General features: G+C 48.4%; 1 protein-coding gene across 1 annotated transcript; it reads left to right on the top strand.

Annotated features, from left to right (window-relative positions):
* Positions 1–2,697: 2,697 nt before the first annotated feature.
* DMRT3 (doublesex and mab-3 related transcription factor 3) lies at positions 2,698–17,983 on the top strand. Its single transcript, XM_038769955.1, has 2 exons — positions 2,698–3,500; positions 16,237–17,983. The coding sequence occupies exons 1-2, from the start codon at positions 3,062–3,064 to the stop codon at positions 17,199–17,201; spliced, it is 1,404 nt and encodes a 467-aa protein (XP_038625883.1). The 5' UTR covers positions 2,698–3,061; the 3' UTR covers positions 17,202–17,983.
* Positions 17,984–20,133: the final 2,150 nt, after the last annotated feature.

Raw genomic sequence — 20,133 nt, forward strand, 5'->3', positions numbered from 1 at the left:
AGCGGCCCGGGAATCCGAGTCCAAAGCTCCCAGTGTTTCATTTATCCTCCTTAATTCGTTTATCACGTGGAGCAGGGCTGTGCCAGCTCCCCGGACTCGGCTTCTGCAAAGACACAGGCCGCCAGCGCGCTGGACTGGATTCTTTTCCTTTCCAGCTATATTGCATGGGCAAACAGTGTTGGGATTTGGCCTCTGCCTGCCTGCTCTTATTTCTTTTTATTTTCTCCCTTGTGTTTGTTTTTCTTTCTTTTTTTGGAGTGGGGAGTGAGGATGGCGGTGGTGAGGTGCGGGAGGGGTGAGGGGGTTTGGTGGGTAGAAACGTTTGCAGTGACGTTATGTGCATGTCAATGCGAGACAGAAGGCCTGCAGCAGCCGGGTCCCGGGCTGAGGACGCCTCCAGCTGCAGAAACAAAAGCCTCAAAGTGAAGAGACCGAACCGACGATTCAAACCCCACCGGGCCGGGATGCCGGGCCTCGCTCCGTCAGGGAAATGGGCCGCAGCACCCCGCCCCCTACCCCGTACCCACCCACCCCCACCGGGTTTCATTCGGTGGACGGGAGCAGAGGAAGTTGGATCCGCACTTTTTCATCCTCAAGTCCTGCTTGGGGCTGCCGGGGAACCCCCGTCCCAGAACACCGAGGGCTTGGAAACCGCTATCAATGAAATGTTTCAGAAGGTCAAAGTGAGACGTTACAAACTTCAATTTCGCCTCCATAAGCAGCACATCCCTCCCCTCCTCCTCAACCCTTCGGACAGGAACTCTTTCCCCGTGGATTTAGGGAGGTTGATAGACATAAGACATTGGCCCCTCTTCGAGTTGGAAAAAGTCTTTTCCAAGAAGTGAAACCAGAGTATCCACTCTCCAGAGCATCTGGCACTGTTTGCCCGAGCATTTACATTAGTCACAATATCAACAATGAAAATATTTTGTTAAGCGCTTACTAATGTGCCAATCAATGTGCTAAACACTGGAGAAGACCTGAGATCATTAGATCGGATGGAATCTACTCGTGTTGCACGTTCACTATCAGGATAACACAACGAATTGCCACCTGCCACGAGAAAGTAGAATATTAGACTTTTTCCGGAAGAGGAAACTGCCGGTTGCCACTGAAACGTTTATGCCCTTAGCCAGGAGAGAAATATCGGCAGTACGTTTGCCCAGTCCACAACGCGAGCGCCCAACCTGGCCCAGTAGAGTCTAGTACTACATTTCTAAACCTCCAGTCTTGGCTGTCTTGCAGATAAACGTACTGGCTGATAGTGAACGGACACTACCGTTTTTAATGCCGTTACTTGTGGCTGGCCACATTATATTAGACCAAACAAGAAGAATGGGAGCGGGGTGCGGGAAGCGGAGGGAGTCAGGTAGGAAGGAGAGAATGAGGCCTTGCAGCTTTCATCTGGAATGGAAAAAGTGGTTTGGGTCTCCAGGTCTCTGCGTTTTGTAGCCATTTTGACCAGGCTCCTCCAAAGCCAAATTCGGAGAAGGCGCGAAGAGCCCCGAGCCGTAACTAATAGTATCGAGTAGGCTGAAGTTGGGGTGAAATGAAATGAGATCTCTCTTTGGCTGTTGAATAGCTCCTAGGGGGAAGAAAGCTAAGCCCGGCTGATCGAGTCTCCCGGTCTCTGAAATTTAGATTAGCGCAGTTCGTCAACTGGCTCAATGAGCGCTGTTTCCCGGCCGTTTTTGTGTTTGTTTGTTTTCTTTACTGAAGAAACTTTGGGTGGGAAAGGAGAAGGGTGTTTCGGGTGAGAGGGGGGGATGGATAGGGCTACTGGTTGCTTTCCCCTTTGAAGCGCCCTGGGTTAGGTGTGCTGCAAAGGGGTTTCTTTTAGCTGGCCGCTTAGAGGGTCGGGTTCCTGGGAGATTGCGTTTCCTTCGTTGGCGTAAAAGGGAAATACGGTTCTGTGCTTGCAAAAGTAGGTCGACATCGAGACTAATGAAAAACCTATGCTATCTCCGCCACCTTCAATAAATTAAGCAGTTTTCTCTGTTCCCTCTGAGGCCCAGCGCCCCTCCCACTCTTAGCCTCTTCTTCAAACGCTCCAGATCCCTAGTTTAGAAAAACCTCTTTCCTCCTGGCGGCCTCGGGGAATCACCATCCGAGTATCCGCTTTGCTACTGGAGGAAGGTTTCTTCAGCGAAGGCTGTGAGAAGTAGCTCCGCCACATCTGTCCCGTCCGGGGGGAATGGGGGGGGGGAGACAAGAAGAGGCACCTCTCTCAGTCTCTTCACACCCATCACACACATACACACACAGACGCGCGCGCGCACGCTCCTTCCTAGCTTCACACTTTTTTTTTTTGTAGCCTTGCGCTCCAACTGTCCGGGTGATGGCGGGAGGGGACGGGAGGAAGAGGAGGGAGCTGGGAGGGAGCGCCCCCAAGAGTGCTGCCGGAGTGCAGGTGGCAAGGAAGGTGAAGTGCAGGGAGCGGAGGGAACGGGAGGGGGAAAAGAAGAGTGTGTGTGTATGCGAAGGGAGAATCGAAGGAAGATGGGAGGGAGAGGGGGATCGGGAGGGGCGGAGGAAAGCGGGGGAGGGGGAGACGGGGGAGGTGCCCCGTCCGGGAGAGCATGCAAAGAAGCTGCAGTTTAGCTCCAGACGTAAGCGAGAGCTCCCGCTGGCTCCCAGCAGCCGCGGCTCCGCCCCCGGATAGTGGGGACGCTCCAGCGGGGCAGCCACCGCCCCCTGCAGCCGCCAGCAGGAGGAGAGCCGCGGGGCGGGCCCAGCGTGTGGGTTGTGCGGAGCAGACGGAGCCGCGGCAGCAGTTTTCGCCGGAGGACACCCAAAGGACGGCAGAGGGGGTTTCGACAACCCGCCGCCGCCGCCTCTAGGCTCCCAGGGCAGGGCGCAGTGAGATTGTCGTGCTCCCTGAGCCCGGGAGCGTCCGAGGCAACGCAGCTCCGATAAATCTCCGCCCCATTCCAGCGAGCGCCTTCCCTGCCGTCCTCCGGCGCTCCCTGGGCCGATCCCACCACCCGCGCCTGCCTGCCTGCCTGCCTGCCTGCTGTCTGCCTGCCCGCTCGCCTAGCCGCCCTTCCAGGAGTGCGGGGCCATGAACGGCTACGGCTCCCCTTACCTGTACATGGGCGGCCCGGTGTCCCAGCCTCCCCGGGCGCCCCTGCAGCGCACTCCCAAATGCGCCCGCTGCCGCAACCACGGCGTGCTGTCGTGGCTCAAGGGCCACAAGCGCTACTGCCGCTTCAAGGACTGCACCTGCGAGAAATGCATCCTCATCATCGAGCGGCAGCGGGTGATGGCCGCGCAGGTGGCGCTCCGCCGGCAGCAGGCCAACGAGAGCCTGGAAAGCCTCATCCCGGACTCGCTCCGGGCCCTGCCGGGCCCCCCGCCCCAGCCTTCGGGAGACAGCGGCACCGCGCCGCCGCCGCCGCCGCCTCAGCCGCAGCCGCAGCCGCCGCGTCCCGCGGAGCTGGCCGCCGCCGCCGCCGCCGCCGCCCTGCGCTGGGCCTCCGAGCAGCAGCCCCCCAAGCCGGGTAAGAAATCGGGGCGCACGGCGCGGGGGAATGGGTTCGGATCTCCGAAGGCACTTCGGGAACCTCTTCCAGGACAGCAGGGGAGCCTCGCGTGGCGTTCCAACGGGGCAAAGAGTAGAGGTGGCCTCGCGGGCCACCTGGCCCCATCATGCTCACCTCACCCCAACTCGCCCGCAACCCACAGCCACCCCCGGCCCGGTTGGGCGCTCCCTCGTATCCCGCCCGGAACCCGGGGTTTCCAACCTCCCCGTTACTGGGGTCTGGGCGAGGTGAGGATTGGGGAGATGGTCATGTCCCCCCCTTCTTGTCCCCTTCCCTCTCACCCGGCCCTCCCCCCCCCCCCAGCCCCCGTAGTGTGTGCGCGCTGTAACCTCTCCAAGATTAAACCCCTCCCCAAGCCCGAACAAATATTTAGGGTTTCGTTACTGCTTTCTTGAAGAAGGGGAGAGAGAAGGGGGGTAGGGGATGAGAGAGAGAGAGAGAGAGAGGGAGAGAGAGAGAGAGAGAACCAGCCAGAGAGAGAGAGACACGTGCTGACAGACAGGCAGCCTGGCGACCCGCCGCATTAAAAGGGGATTCAGATTGGGGTGTAAAATCGGCGAAGAGGCAAACCAAGATTCGAGATTCGAAGAAACCAAAGCCAAGATTCAAGACTCTGTGTGAAGAGGGGAGGGTGAGGAAAGGGATTCCAGAGGGAGGACTACAACCCAGGACTATGGGCCCAACCGGGTTCCCCTTGGGATTGAGTTTGTAGTGTTACCGGGATTCATTCATTCATATTTATTGAGCGCTTACTGTGTGCAGAGCACTGTACTAAGCGCTTCGGAAGTACAATTTGGCAACAAATAGAGACAATCCCTGCCCTCAGCGGGCGCTGAGCGCTACACCAAAACACTATTCTCTCCGTCTTCAAAACGTGATGCGTTCAGGAATCTTTGGGAGAGGGTGGGACTTTCAGGAGCGATCCGTGGGGATGGTGTTAAAGTCTGAAACAGAGCTCCTGGGTCACAGGCTCAAACTTTGGGTTTGCTCCTCCCTGTTTTGAAAGTTGGGGTGTGCATGTGTATAAGTATGAGGGGAAGAGGCAGGCAAAAGTTGGAGGAGGAAGGGTCTGATCCCTTTGGGGTCTCCAGCTGCACAAATTTGGTTATCTCTTGACAGGGCCCTCAATACCCGCCAAAAGGGAAGTGAGCAAACGCGATTTAGTTTGTTCACACCTGCGGCATTGACGACCTTGAAACCTCTCGCATATGCGCGATTCTTGGTCGGGAGTTGCTAAATGTAGGGACAGGAGAAGTGGAGAAGATAAGCGGTAGAACCCTACCCCTTTTCTCCCTTCTTTCCCTCCCTGTTTGTGGGGTCGAATTAGGAACCCCACTTCTGTGCTCTTGGATCCCTCTCCACCCAGGCTCTCTCCCCCTCTGGGGTCCCGTATGCTTTGGGGTATCCCGCAGAGACAGAGGGGAGAGAGAGGGAGAGGGAAAGAATGTGGGTGGTGAGAGAGAGAGAAATAGAGATAACCTTCACTTCTTAAACTATCCTTTTCCCCTTCTCATCCTGAGTTGATGGTGTTGGTGTGTGTGTCGGTGTTGGGGTGTGTGGGTGTGTGGGTGTGTGTCCGTGTCCTGGCGGGGTGGTGTATTAAATACTTCTGAGTGAACCAATGGGCAACGGGTGAGCAGGCTGAGGTGCTGATGGAAATGAGCTGGAGCTAGGGCAGGGTGGGAAGGGTTTTTAAGCCCAGGAAGAGCGCCCGGTTTCCCGCTGTCCATCACCACCTGGCCGGCAGGGTTTTCCTTCCTCCCCGGGTGGTCAGTAGTGTCCTACTGCAAAGTGAGGCGCCCGGGGCAGCTCAGCCGATTAAAAAGACAGTTGCTCCAAGGCGTCTGAATGGAGAAACGTGTTCAAGGATTTTAGGTTCCATGGTGGAAGTGCCCAAAACAGGCTTCGGGGGAGTTTGGTGTGTTTAAATCCCAGAGAGGACATTAGCCTTTTAGGAAGAGTAGGACTCCGAGGACGAACTGCCTGCCTGCTTGCCTATCCGTTTGTCCGTCCATTCGATCGTTCGTTCCGGGTCAGGCTTTTCTCCATACATTTTCCTAAAGTGGCAGGAAATGAGGTGTCCGCGCCCAGAGATGGGTCTTGGCTTGGGTTTCCCAGGGCCGGGGCCCGACAGCCCCGGACCCAAGCCAACCCTCCTCCAGGGCACAGGGCAAAGGGAAGAAAGGTATGTATGTGTTGGTGGGGGGAGGGTCTTCACACTTTCGGGACAGGGAATTTCCGGAAAGATCAGTCGGTTCCCAGACTCCACGGACACTGAGAAGAGAAGCCTCGCAGCTTTGGAGCCCCGCAGATTTCCGGGGCGACGGGACGCCCATTTATTTAAGGTCCCAACGCTGGCGGGAAAGAAAGAAAAGTACTACCAGAAGCAGCGGCAGCACATCCATGTTTTGTAATTTAACTGGGTTACAGTGAGGGACTGCAACTCCTGCAACTAGGAGTGACGCCAAGGACATTGCATTGCTTTGCGGTGTGGGGAGAGGAGAGGGAGAATGGGGAGCAGTGGGACGAGAGAGACACAGAGAGAGACTTTATAAAGAACAGAACAGGGGACAGAGTTGGGCACATGTGAGTCCTTTTTCTCCAGCCTCCATTGTCGATTCAGGGTTAGATTAGGGTTTAAATTATTTAGAGAATTACCAAAAACGAGATATAGAGAGGTAGATACATCTGAAAAAATCTGTAAATAACTATAACATACAAGTGTGCTCTTTAACATATCATGCATGCTATTTACTGTGCATATTGAACATTTTATCATCCATTTATATCGTGTCAGTTTGACTCGGTTTATTTTTCTTTCGGATTCTAGAAGTCAAAAACTCGGCTGTCCTTTTTCAAGGGTAAATCGTCTTTAGAAAGCATTCCTACGGTTGTGTTTGTGTGTGGATGGGAGAGGAGGGAGCAAGGAACATTTTTTCCTGAAAAACAATGCAAGAGCAAAAACACCTGACGCCTCTCCCTCGCCCCAAGATCAGGGAAAGAGGTACGGCCGCTGAAGCAGTGTATTTACAGGGAGGTCACCCCGAGATATTAAAATTTTTGTGTTCAATCGGTGCAGCTCCTCGGGGCCAAAATGAATCTCTGGAGCCTGCAGAAGCTTATTCTCTTCGTCGCTGCTCCAAGATCAATGGAAGAAACGGGTGTGCATTTACCATCCCTTCGTTGACAGTATTAGAATACAAACCCTTCCCCTTTCTTTCCTTCCCGTCCAGGAAAATCATATTCATTGCTTATTGTTGTATTTTTAGTATCATATCTTTCTCTTTGACATTATTTCTCTTTTAGAACTGAATTATTCAGGAAGACATTGAGTCCAAGAGCTGATACGAACCTTTAGATAAAGTTGACAATATATTTTCCCCAAGAACCCCCCCACAAAAAACATAAAGTCCTATCCAGAACACCAAAAAACTTCTCCTAGAAAATCTTGGAAATCTTTCTGGTAGGTAAAATGCCTGTGTCAACAGGCCCGACGAGCCGAGCCAGCCCTTCAGGACCCGGTGGCGAGTCGGGAAGCCCTGGGAGGGATAAGGGTCACGGCCAAGGCGAAAGGCTGAGGCTCCAAATTCCTCGGGCCTCATCGTCTCGTCCGAGTCCGCCGGCCTCTGCCCCGTCTCGCCCCACTAGCCCCGACGGGGGCAAAGGGCTGGGGAGAAAGTGCTTTGACTTTCTCTCCCACTCTCCTCTTTCTCCACTCCGGGGCAAGCCAGAAATTCAGTATAAGGAACAATTCGAACTATTTCGTTACGTCCAATGGAGGTGAAAGGAAAAGTGGGAAAGAGGCTGAGGAAGTTGGGCACGGAGGGGTTCTGGGAATGACAGACTTCTTTTATTTAATTAGAAGAGAAAGGTAGGCGAACACAGAAAGCCACCGAGATGCAGGAACAGGCAGAGAGAAAGAGAGGGAGAAGAGGAAACATTACAGAATTTCTTTCATGTAAGCCCGTGCTCCCTCCCCCCCACCCCCCCAAAACGCATCCTGGTTCCTTTCCCTCCTGGAACGGGCCCGGGGCGGGACGCACTTTTGGACATCCCGGCCGGAGAGAACGAACTTTTAAATAATTCGATTCATCTTTCAACTCCATCTCTGCAAAGCTATCGTCTACTTCCAAGTGAATCCCGGGAATGAGGGCGGGAGGAAAGGCGGGGAGGAGTTGCGGGGCCCTCCGCCTAGTCACACAAAAACCTTTGTTTTTCCAGGGTCCCTGCGGGCCCGTCCTCCCACGCTCCGGGAGCCGCTCCAGGCAAAGCCCCATTCCTCGCCGCTCCCCTTCTCCCCAAAAGCTTTGTCCCCCGAAGGAGAGGCGACTGGGAGTCGGGGCCCAGGGAAGGGCGAGGCGATAGGCAGCGGGTCTGCAGTTTTTCTGCGCAGACAGGTCGGGGTTGCGTTTCTTTTTACGTCGGTCTGACTGTCTGTCCTACTTTGCCCGGGGCCGGGCTTCCTTCTGGGGGATGGAAAGGCCGGCCCCAGATGCTGGGGGTTCAGTCGTGCCAGAGTCCCTTTATGGCGCCTGCTTCGACTCTGCCACAGGCCCTCCTTTGCTCCTACTCTGTGAAGGTGTCTCCCTACCCGCCTCCCACTCGATCTGTACGGAGCGGGAAGCCTGTGCCCCCGGGACTCATGATGATGACGATTATGGCAGCTACTAAGCACTTACTATGTGCCAAGCACTGTTCTAAGCGCTGGGGGAGATACAAGGTGATGATGATGATGGTATTTGTTAAGTGCTTACTATGTGCCAAGCACTGTTCTGAGCGCTAGGGGGGATACAAGGTCATCAGGTTGTCCCATGGGAGGCTCACAGATGAGGTAACTGAGGCACAGAGAAGTGAAGTGACGTGCCCAAAATCACACAGCTGACAAGCGACGGAGTCGGGATTAGAGCCCATGACCTCTGACTCCCAAGCTCGGGCTCTTTCCACTGAGCCTGTAATCAGGTTGTCATTCATTCATTCAATCATTCAATCGTATTTATTGAGCGCTTACTGTGTGCAGAACACTGTACTAAGCGCTTGGGAAGTACAAGTTGGCAACATATAGAGACGGTCCCTACCCAACAGCGGGCTCACAGTCTAGAAGTCACAGTGTCCCACGTGGGGATCACAGTCTCAATTTCCACTTTACAGATGAGGTAACTGAGGCCCAGAGATTTTAAGTGACTCGCCCAAGGTCACACAGCAAACAAGTGGCAGAGCCGGGATTAGAACCCATGACCTTGTGACTCCTAGCCCCTTGCTCTATCCACTACGCCATGCTGCTGCTCCCCACGAAGACTTCTTCCCCATCACCCCTCTCCTCACCACCTGGGCTACTGGCTTGCCTCCTCCTTTGCTCTGATAATCTTTCCTCGCCCCTTGCTCCTAGCCCTCCAGCCTCGCTCTGCAGCCATGCGAGCCCCGCCCCCCTTCTCCCCCTCCCCATACCCACAGATCTTTGGGGGGCTGAGAAGAAAGTCTTGGGAAACTGGGGGCCAAAGGGGGTTCGTGTCACCCTACCGGTCTGAGGGCTGGTGGGAGGAAAGGAAGAGATTGCGTCGTACAAACTCTGGTTCCGTGCTCCCGTGCCGGAAAGAGAAACAGAAATCGACTCCCTCCTCTGCGGGTTATAAATCTGGCGGATAGCGGTGCTATTGACTCGCACACCCAACTTTTCTTTTCCCTGATAGATGAACTCCCCGGTTTAAAAGATTACAGTAATCACAGGAGGACAGTGTAAATCGAATCTGATAGCAATAACTTTCGGGGAAGGTCAGGCTCAAGTGAAATGTTACCAAGCAACAGGCATTTTGTTTGCAAAATACAATCAAAGAGCATTGATGAGAAATTCTTCCCTGCCAGCCAGTCAGCATTTTCCGTTAACAGCTTTATAGGGAGAAAAGGAGTAAATCTTCATAAATCAAATTCCCCCCGAGGACTTGCAGCCCCTTTCTGGAAATGTTGCACTTCTTCATGGACAGGGAGGAGGAGGTGGCCCTAGCAGCCATTCATCTTCCTCCCTCTCTTCCTGCCTTACCTGTTGCAGCTCTGCAGCCCCAAACTGCTCTGCCCTTTGCCTTGCTTGACGCGTTCAAGTCTAACCCGATTCTGTTCCCAGATCAAGGGTTGTCTCTCATCCCCCGAATTATTTCTGGAGATGTTAGCAATGGCCATAATCATGACATCATTATAGTCATTATCATATACAGTATACTCTATATTATAGTAATTAGAGTAGGAAAATAATTATTCATTCAATAGTACTAAGAGTCAGGCAAGGCAGTTTTCATCCCAAAAAAACCCAAAGAATGCAAAGACACCTCACAAATTACTTCCGTAAGAGATCCATCTCTACAATAATATGTAGCCACCTTCCCCAACTCTCTGCTCCTTTAAAAATAAAAACATAAACGAAGTAAACTAAAAAGACAACCATAAGCTGGACAAACAGGAGGCTACAGGAATGTAGGAGATGGTCCTGAACTAGGAAAAGACTCCTCATCTCTTAAAAAATGGCATCATTCATATGACTCCTGCTCATTGAAAACCCATTCATTTTCCTGTCTGACCGAAGGATGGAAGAATGTTCAACACTCTGGTTCACAGTTCTGGCACTGGGAGACCCCACTGCTATGTATCTGGGGTCCGAGGCAAATCTCTAAGTCATATTTCGCTCAGGTGTAACACTTTCTATGAGTTTACCAGAATAAGGTGGTTAGGAACATGGATGTTCTTCTACAATTCATGGCTAATGCTCATGTACAATGGGCATCTGCTCATTTTCCTCATTTCCAAAATCAAAGTGAAAAGGATTATTTCCTAGGTAATAAGATCGATTTATCCATTTACCTTAAATTTTTCTGAATTCAGTTTCGTGATTTAGCATTTTTGGCCTCCAACCGAAAATGTAACAAGAACAGGTCTGTGTTTGGAATTTTACCCAAGACATTTCTTCGAAAGGCCCTCCCGAATCACTGGGAATTTTGTGTGGTTATGAAATCATATGTGAATGGGCTGCTGTTAAGAAGTGTTTTTATAAAGCCCAACTAAACAGATTCTGCAATCTCCATTTCTGAATGCTTTGACATGGTGGCAAAGAGAAAAATGGAAATGTTTAAGTAAGGAAAAATTCCTGTATATGCATGCCTGTTTGATTATTTTTCATTTGGCACTTAAAAGGCCCTGGACTTCTGTTTATTTGGGGGTAGGAATGAGCAAAGTGACTCTAAGCACCACTGCATTTAAAATAGGAGTTTCTCCATTCAGCTGCCTCTCTCTGAAGCATTTAGCTCCAGATATGCTCCAGGCTTGTCAGAAATGGTTGAAATGAGTAAGGCTGAGGTTTTGATGTGAAACAACCTTGAGCACTGACAACTTTGGAGCAAGTCTGAGCTTTGCAAACTAAAATCTTGTTAGGTCAACTTTTTGGGTGGATGATTTTCTGTGCATTCTTAGTCAAATGTCTGTGGGTTTTGGAGGCTAAATTGCCTATCTTTTAAAATGTGGGTAAACAGGGCATATAAACCGTTCATCTCAGTACAACTTCAGTTGTTAGGACTGTTTCCTTCAGAACCTCATAGCTGCAGAGGACTGAGGACTGAGTGCAGACATGGTGATCAACAGAGATCCCGGAATCTGGTTGACCACTATGAGTAGTTTTGGAATCAAGGCTGATGACTGTGGGAAAGAGGATGAGGAGTAGGTTTTATCTTTTTTTCTTTCCTCTCCTTTTAGCCCAGGTCCCTTTTAGCAAGAATGCTGTTCTGGCCATTTTATTTATTAATGATTTTGATACTGTCTTTCAGCAGTTCTTATCTACTAACAGGCCAAATGGAATCTAATGCTTTATAAATCTAGGATTATTTTTCAAAATGTTATGAAAAATATTTCAGGACAAACTGGGAGGTGTCTTTTAATGGTGCATTTTCTTTATATTTTTTGATGAAATTCAGGAAAACCTAAGGCAAATTAAGAGCATCAGTTTCACTGCCCAGAAAATTTTCTTTACTCTTTTTTTTTCCTTAAATTGAGACGAGTGAATGCACAAAGCTTACAGGTAAATTGTTTATAAAATAAAAAAAATCACACTGGCAAAGGGCACAATACTACAATAGCAAATATATGGTGAAATTATATCTCACTTTAATACCAAGATATCAGAAATGTGTGTTTCTGAGAGCTATTTTGGGGATTATACAGCAGCCCAGATTGCCTATCTAGGACATCTTTATGCATTGCACCCCCTCGGATTTAAGTGGCAGGATCGTTAAGAGACTTAGCATCCCTGAGAACATTAGGTTTGCCTCTTCAGTGCCACCTTCTAGATCCCAACTCAATCCCTGTGCTTGCGATGGCAGTACTAGTCCTTTCCATGGAGTTGCGGAGCTCACTTTTGGGAGACAATGAATATTTACTCCATTACTACGGGTACAACATCAGAATACTTTCAGGCTGCTAATGGTGTGGTCCAGTTTATATTCAACTGTAGGAATGTGGTGCTTTGGTGGAACATAATATTTGCAACTGTTGAGGTTAACCATGTTTTCAAACTGGGAAGATGTGTTGTAGTGTGTCCTAGGAGTCACAGAAAATTGCAATCAGGTGTCAGTCCCCTTCTCATTTGCCATCACTTTCAGAACGAGCTTCTTTTGAGTGCTGAGGCTTTCTATGCTCTTTGTCAAAGTGTGATTTCTGTTCCTATTGACTTTGTCTCAATGCTTCCATTTTAGTGGAATTGAGCTTGCACATGGAAGGAAAATATAATTGCTTCAAGTGGACACCTACTCTGAAGGTCTTGAAATTTTCAGAAATAGCTCAATTTAAAGTTTTCTCAGCACTGTGTTCCCTGCCTGCCACATCCTTCTCTCCAGCCCAGGGTAGTTTCTTTGCTTGATTTGAAAGGAGAATAAGAAGGGATGCTAAGTTAAAATGAATAGGAAAATTGTTTTCTAAGCATATAATCATGTTTCCAAACGTATTTCACTGATACTTGAGGACTCTTTGGAGGTTTACCATTTAAAAATTTTCTCCAAGCTCCACTGAGCAGGGCCTAAGTCAATTTTAAAAAAATATGTATGCATACACTCAGAATCAGAGACACATACACACATACCATTGCATTTTAAAGCTCAAACAGCAGCTCAAAACACGATGGTTTACATATTGGAGCACCTTCTTTTCTTTTCTGGAAAAAAGTCATTACCCTCTAACTTAATACATTAAGGAGGTTTAATATAATGATTAGGATAATGAATTGGATCCCCCTCCCCATTCAAAAGTCAAGTCAAAAGAAGCAAAAGTCAAGTTTCTTTAAGTAACGCATAAGCATATACCAACCAAAGCCAATAGTAGCCTCTGTAAAGCTGCTTTCTATACATAATCAAGTGAACTCTAGTATGAAAAGTCCTTTATCTTCATGAATGAGGTAAAATAAATGCAATTCCTGAACTGCAGATCGAGATGGATACGAGTGTCAAATTTGTAACTAAGAGATGCATTGTGGAATAGAGGTAGCTATTGGAATGTCTGTGTGCATGTATGTGTGTGTGTGTGTGAATTTGTGTGTTTAGGAGACTTTATATTTTTGGTGTGTGCTGCTTCTGAATGGCTCCTTGTTGAGTTCAACAACATGGAGCAACCAACGTAAAGCACACATAGACGACTATAGCTTCTCTATTGATTACTGGCCCCAAAAACTTACACAACAACATACCGTATAGGAAGTCTTCGACTTACAACCGTCCGAGTTACGACGAACGGCACTTCCGACATCTCTGAATTTACACCCTCTTTCAGGTTTACGGCATCGGATCCGACTTTACGACCCCAGGCTCATAAGGTAAGTATTACATAACCCCCACCCCATCCTTCCTCGCGGATTCCTTTTTCCCTCCCACCTCCTCCCTCTGCTCAATGTCACTCTTGCTTTCACAGCTGGCCCCCTCTGTGACCCCGGCCCCCACCTTCTGGGGCCAGAAATTCAGGGGGCTGGGACCGGTTGGGGTGGGAAGAGTGAGGGAGCCAGTGGCAGTGCTGCTCCTCCTCCTCCTTCCCTTCCCACCGCCACTGATGGTGACAGCAGTGACCACAGTCACTGCAGAAGTTGTCATGTGGAAACCCCCCCCATTTCCCCTTCCCCTCTATGCCTCCCCCTTCCCTTTCCTTTCTCGAGAAGAGCAGCAGCAGCAGCAGCAGCTTCTTCTGGGATTCTCCTCATCCTTCCCCACTCTCCCTCCGCCCTCTCCCACTGGCCTCTGTGTGGCCTGTCCTGTCTGATTCCTGCTCCTTGGCTCCTTGGCCATGGAGGAGGCCAGGAGCAGTAGTGGAGGGGTGACCCGAGTGGCCGTCAGCTCTGCTAGGTCACTGCCTTGGGAGACCGCTCCAGCCCAGGAAGGGGCTCCCAAGTGCCGGAGATTGGAGGGAAGCAGGCAATAGCCACTGTAGCAGTGGCATCTCAGGGCTCTTTCTTGTCCATCTCCACTCAACTGTCCCCCGGCTGGAACCTCTGACCCAGTCTGGAACTGCTTGTTCGAGCAATGCCACAATATTTTGCCCCCAGCAAGCTCCAGCTGGTGGTAGCCCCCTCACCCCAATCCTTTCTCTCTCCTCATACCCCTCTGGCCAGGGTCCAAAGAAAACTCAGCATCGCTGGACAGGAATTTCACCCCTTTTACCTGCCTGCTGGTCTGATTGACTTTAGCGGGATAGGCAGACTCTGAGAAATTGGATGGTTTTCAACAGCTACAACAGAGGGTTCATCAACCAGGAATTTCCGGTCACTTCTCTAAATGACACATCCGTTTAAAATTTGTCTATGCTTTTTAGGTCGTTTGAAGGTAGTGGTATTGCACATTTTATGGTACAGTACTGTACTATATATTTTCTGTACCCTATTTTTTAACTCTTTATGTGATTTTTACGTCAATATGATTGCTATTTATAATATAAATTTGTATATATCTTTCCAATGGTTTTCAATGTTTTCATTAATTATATTTAGGAAAATGTTGTTTAATGTCAGGATAACATTTATTTGGGGTCTTTTAATTCAATCTTTTAAAAATAAAATGAAATGGGGGAATATTAAAAGGGGGAATATTCTCTGTGCTAATCCATATACATATGAACATATATTGTGCTTAATCTATTTCTTTGTGGCTCTCTGGTAAGTAATGTGCTCTTATAATGCAAAAGATTGCCTGGGGACAGAGTCATGGCTGTAAGCAAACCAGGCACCCCATAATCTTTTCTAATAGTCAAGCGCTTAGTACAGTGCTTTGCACACAGTAAGCGCTCAATAAATATGATTGATTGAATGAATGAATGAATAATAGCCAGCTTCATGCTGTAATGCACACCTTTTGGAAATAGTTTACAAAAAAAAAATCCCCAAACCTTCAGTGCATGCTATTTCTCTCTTGGTTATCATTTTCAGTCAGTCAGTGGTATTTGTTGAGCCCTTTCTATGTGCAGAGCACTATAGTAAGTATTTGGGAGAGTATAGTACCATAAAGTTGGTAAACACGATCCCTGCCCACAAGGCACTTAGAGTCGACAGGGAGAGACAGACATTAAAATGAATTACAGATAGGGGAAATAGTAGAGTATAAGGCTATATACATAAATGCTCTGGGGCTGGGGTGAATATCAAGTGCTTAAGGGGTACAGATCTGATTGCATAGGTGACACAGAGAGGAGGGAAGGTAGGGGAAATGAGGGCTTAGCCAGGGAAGGCTTGCTTATCAAATGGCTTGTGAAATGCCATCAATAACAGGGCAATCCCTCAAGTTGGAAATGATTGAGGTAATTGCTTCTTTGGCACGATCATATGCTGGCTGATGATTCTGAGGTATTACAATGTATGTGTCTTTATTTTTACATAGTCCTGCCCTGTAGACAGCCTGCTTTTCTTAAGCAGCCAATGGAAAGGGACCTTGCTTAGTAAAGTTTACAGCACATTTTGCTCAGTCTGTAGTGCCTATCACAGGCAACTCAGGTTTACTGGTCCCCGAGGTGGCTATTTAAGAGAGGTTTCCGTGTGCTTCAGCGCTCTTTGAGTAAGATCTACAATTATATTAACTAGCATACTGTGTATTGCAACCTAACGAAACACTGTGATAACTTAGTGCACTTGACAGATTTAACACATAATCAGCCTTGGGGAAAACAGATCTTAAAGCATTAAAATTCCCTTTGGGCATGTCGACAGGGAGGATTATGTTACTGGCTTTTCCCTAGAAATCTCACTTAGGAATGGGAAATTGGAAGAACCTGCAGGGATGGATCATTTTCTAGTCTCACCCTGCTTATACCCTTGGGGAATTGATCTTCTTTGGGGAGACAGTGAAGGCTCCATGGGCAGGTTAAGTTACTGACCACGTGAAGCAAGTCCTGAAGCCTTACATGTGTCATGCACTTGTTTCATCTGGGGGACGGGAAGCATTCTTAATTCCCATATTTCTGGAGAGCATCACAGTATTCCGATCACTGGTCAGGGGGTGTTTCAGCATTTGTCTTTGCAGAGATGCTCTAAGCTTCTTCCTTTTAAGAATCTCTGGGACAGAACCCTTGCGGTTGCGTTTACTTTTCCAGTTAAATCTGGAAATCCACGCGGCCCCCAAAATCTGGCTCCTGGCACATCTGTTACCCTTCTGTGAATGCCAGGAAGGGATTGACCCAGCTGTTCTCTGCCTTTCAGATCTGACTGAAGAACGCTTGGGAGACAGCAGTGGAGGCGACAACACGGAAGCCTACAGCGATAAAGACACCGACCAAAGGAGCTCCCCGGACATGGCGAAAAGCAAGAGCTGCTTCCCCTCTGAAAGCCCTGAAATCGTGTCAGTGGACGAAGGCGGTTATGCCCTCCAGAAAAACAGCAGCACGGTGGAGAGCAGGCCCGACAGCCCCAAGTACCACCCGGAGCAGAATCACCTCCTGATCGAAGGTCCGTCGGGGACCGTTTCTCTGCCTTTCAGTTTGAAAGCCAACAGACCTCCACTTGAAGTGTTAAAAAAAATATTCCCCAACCAGAAGCCACCAGTCTTGGAGCTGATTTTGAAGGGTTGCGGGGGAGACCTGGTCAGTGCCGTGGAAGTCCTTCTGTCTAGTCGCTCATCGGCCACAGGAGGGGACCGAACTTCTTCCGATTCCGAGAGTCTCGTTTTGCCTTCCAACGGGAACATTTTTGAGCACACGTTGAGTTCCTACCCCATTTCTTCTTCCAAGTGGTCTGTCGGGTCAGCCTTTAGAGTCCCAGACACACTGAGGTTTTCCACTGATTCCAGTAATGTGGTGCCCAATCCATTGGCTGTACCCCTACAGCACCCTTTTCCTCAGCCGCCCCGGTACCCTCTGATGCTGAGGAATACTTTGGCGAGAAATCAGTCCAGCCCCTTTTTGCCTAACGATGTCACCTTGTGGAACACCATGACCCTGCAGCAACAGTACCAGCTGAGGTCCCAGTACGTCAGTCCTTTCTCCAGCAACTCCGCCAGCGTCTTCCGAAGCTCTCCGGCCCTCCCCACTCGCCCATCAGAAGATCCTCGGATTTCGATTCCCGATGACGGCTGTCCAATTGTGGCGAAGCAGCCCATTTATACAGAAGATGACTATGATGAAAGGTCTGATTCTTCGGACTCTAGAATACTCAATACGTCTTCTTAAAATGATGCTAGACAGGTGACGACTAAATGATATTTACAGTCCGGCGAAACTCTTGGGTACCAAGAAGGGGGAAGTGTATTGTACCAAACGCTTTTAATTCTGTTTTGAAAAAAAAAAAACAACAAAAAAACCACCACGTGACTTTTGCTTAATACTATACTTTAGCAATAAAAATGTAACTTATTTAATTTCTTGCACTTCACTTGAAAATGCCAAATAGTTATACTCTACGGCTTTAGTGCTGAATGTTTCTTGTAAAAGAGAGCCTAATGCTAAGGATAGTGTCATGGGAAAGCTGGGGTAGTGGAAGGTCTGTACTGGGATTGGGATGTGAGATGAGCCTGGCCCCTTACCTCAGACAACCTGGAAGGTTCAAAAAAAGGATACTGTATACAGTACTTGAATGCAGTTTTACAACAGAGGACTCCTCAGGATTTAAGAAGCCAAAAGGAAGTCTTCAGTTGCCAATGGATGAAACAGGGGCCCTATATTCTTATGCTAAAAATCGTTCTGACATTTAAGAGAGACTCACTACAAGTCTCTTGAACTTGAACTGCTCTTGAACTGCTTACATGCTATTTAAGCTTGGACACTTTTTAGAGACGAACTATTAAGAATTATCCTTTTCACATGGCTAGATCGAAACACGTGTAATGTCAATGTAAAACCAATTACAGCTGTGAATTGCATGAAATGTATTGTGAAATGAACACAAGATTAAGCATTGTCAGGTTAATGTAGCATGCTAAGGACTCTAGAAAAAAAATAAACTGAGAAGATGATCTTGGTTTATGTCATTTATACTTGTGGCAAGAATATCTTCACAGATTGAAACATGGGGTTACTATGGGGCTATCCTGAAAGAGCAGGGGACAAATTCTTTCCTGACTCAGTTAACTGAGACTTTCCATTGAACGCGTGAGTGGCAGAGCTCAGGAGCTGGGCTGAGAGAGGCAGGGAATTTTCTGCTGGAGAATTGACTGAGTGTTATTAAGTCATCTTCTTTGCTGTTGCTTGTGCTATACATGCCAACTAGTGTGGGAAAAGGAGTCTGGGCAATCCAACCTAGCTTTTTGCAGGCAGCTGGCTCACTTTACTCACCTCAGTTGCCATCGCCTCAGTTTCTCTCCTGATCCCTCTAGGGTTGAATCAAAGGTCATGGGAAGATGAGAAGGCATTGGCTATAGCACCTAAAAATTGGACCAGGCCCTTCTAAGGGAGCCTACAGAAACCTGAGAACTGCTCCTTGATATAGCTGCATTATTCCCAGCACTAAAGCTATCAGAAGGCTGGTTAAATGGAATTTAGCTTAAAACAGGGTTTTTATAGAGCCTAGTAAATTTCATTTTAAGCTGAAATCAAGATTATCCTGTATTTAAGATGATCCTCTCCTTTCTCTTTCCTTTACACCCAATTTAGTACTTCAGAATGGAAAAAAAAATGATTCACCAAGTCAGTGATCCTATAGACTCCACTTAAAGTGGCACGCTTTTTTCAGAGGGGGTTAAGGAGGCCAGAGAGGAGGGGAGATGGGCAGGAATTGAGACTGCAGTCACATGCCCCAGGGCTCCCTCATCAGCAGGGTTCTGTTTTTATGGTACTTGTTTAATGCTTATTATGTGCCAGGCCCTGTACTAAGCACTGGGGTAGATACAAGGTAATCAGGTTGGACACAGTCCTACATGGGGCTCACAGTCTAAATCAGAGGGAGGAGGATTTATTCCCCATTTCACTGATGAGGGAACTAGGCACAGAAAAACTATGTAACTTGCCCAAGGTCACACAGCAGAAAAGTTGCAGAGACAGGATTAGAACCCAGGTCCTTTGACTCCCAAACCTGTGCCCTTTTCACTAGACCATGCAGCTTCTGCAGTTTGTGTGACAGTGCCTCTTTCCCCTGCCCATCATTGCTGGAGCAGAGGGGGCAGAATCCCCTGTAACAATTGGTAGGACGCTGAGAATGTGATGTCTGTTGGAGTCATTGGGGCCCTGCTCAGAGCAGTGAGGGGCCCAAGTTATGCATGATATTTTAAAATAAATCTGTATTAGAATAAAAATATGTTATCATATATATTAGAAGCAGTGTGGCTCAGTGGAAAGAGCACGGGCTTTGGAGTCAGAGGTCATGGGTTCAAGACCTGGCTCTGCCACTTGTCAGCTGTGTGACTTTGGTAAGTCACTTAACTTCTCTGTGCCTCAGTTACCTCATCTGTAAAATGGGGATTAAGACTGTGAGCCCCCCGTGGGACAACCTGATCACCTTGTAACCCCCACTAGTGCTAAGAACAGTGCTTTGCACATAGTAAGCGCTTAATAAATGCCATTATTATTATAATATAACCATTTTACAATTATCAAAAGTTTTATCATTAAAAAATAAGGGACAGTAACAGACTTAGTACCCATGTGTGACAAAACAATAGAACTACTCCTATACACTGCAAAGTAGAACTACTCTTCTCTCTCTCTCTCTCTCTCTCTCTCTCTCTCTCACTCCCAGGCACCCACAAATCATGTACACATTCTCCATTGGTCTTGTACTGCCTTTTCTCCCTTCAACTCCAGACTTTGGGCACTTCAGCTTTTCAAATTAAGCTTTCCTGGCCACTATAGCCACATCAAGTTTTCCTAATGTTACTTGTTATTGACATCAAAAAGTTGGGCACCTACAAAAATCCCAGGATTTCATTCTTTATCTCCTTAATCATGTACATTTTAGAGATCCCAAGATCAAATTGAGTGACTCTTTATTGCTTTTGTTTTCAACCACACCACAGGATTAGAGAAGCAGTGTGGCTTAATGGATAGAGCACATGTCTGGGAGTCAGAAGGACTGGGTTCTAATTCTGCATTCACCACTTGTCTGCTGTGTGACCTTGGGCAAGTCACTTCACTTCTCTGTGCCTCAGTTACCTCAACTATAAAATGGAGA

Source organism: Tachyglossus aculeatus, chromosome X4 (genome assembly GCF_015852505.1).
Source record: "Tachyglossus aculeatus isolate mTacAcu1 chromosome X4, mTacAcu1.pri, whole genome shotgun sequence".
Lineage (NCBI taxonomy): Eukaryota > Metazoa > Chordata > Mammalia > Monotremata > Tachyglossidae > Tachyglossus > Tachyglossus aculeatus.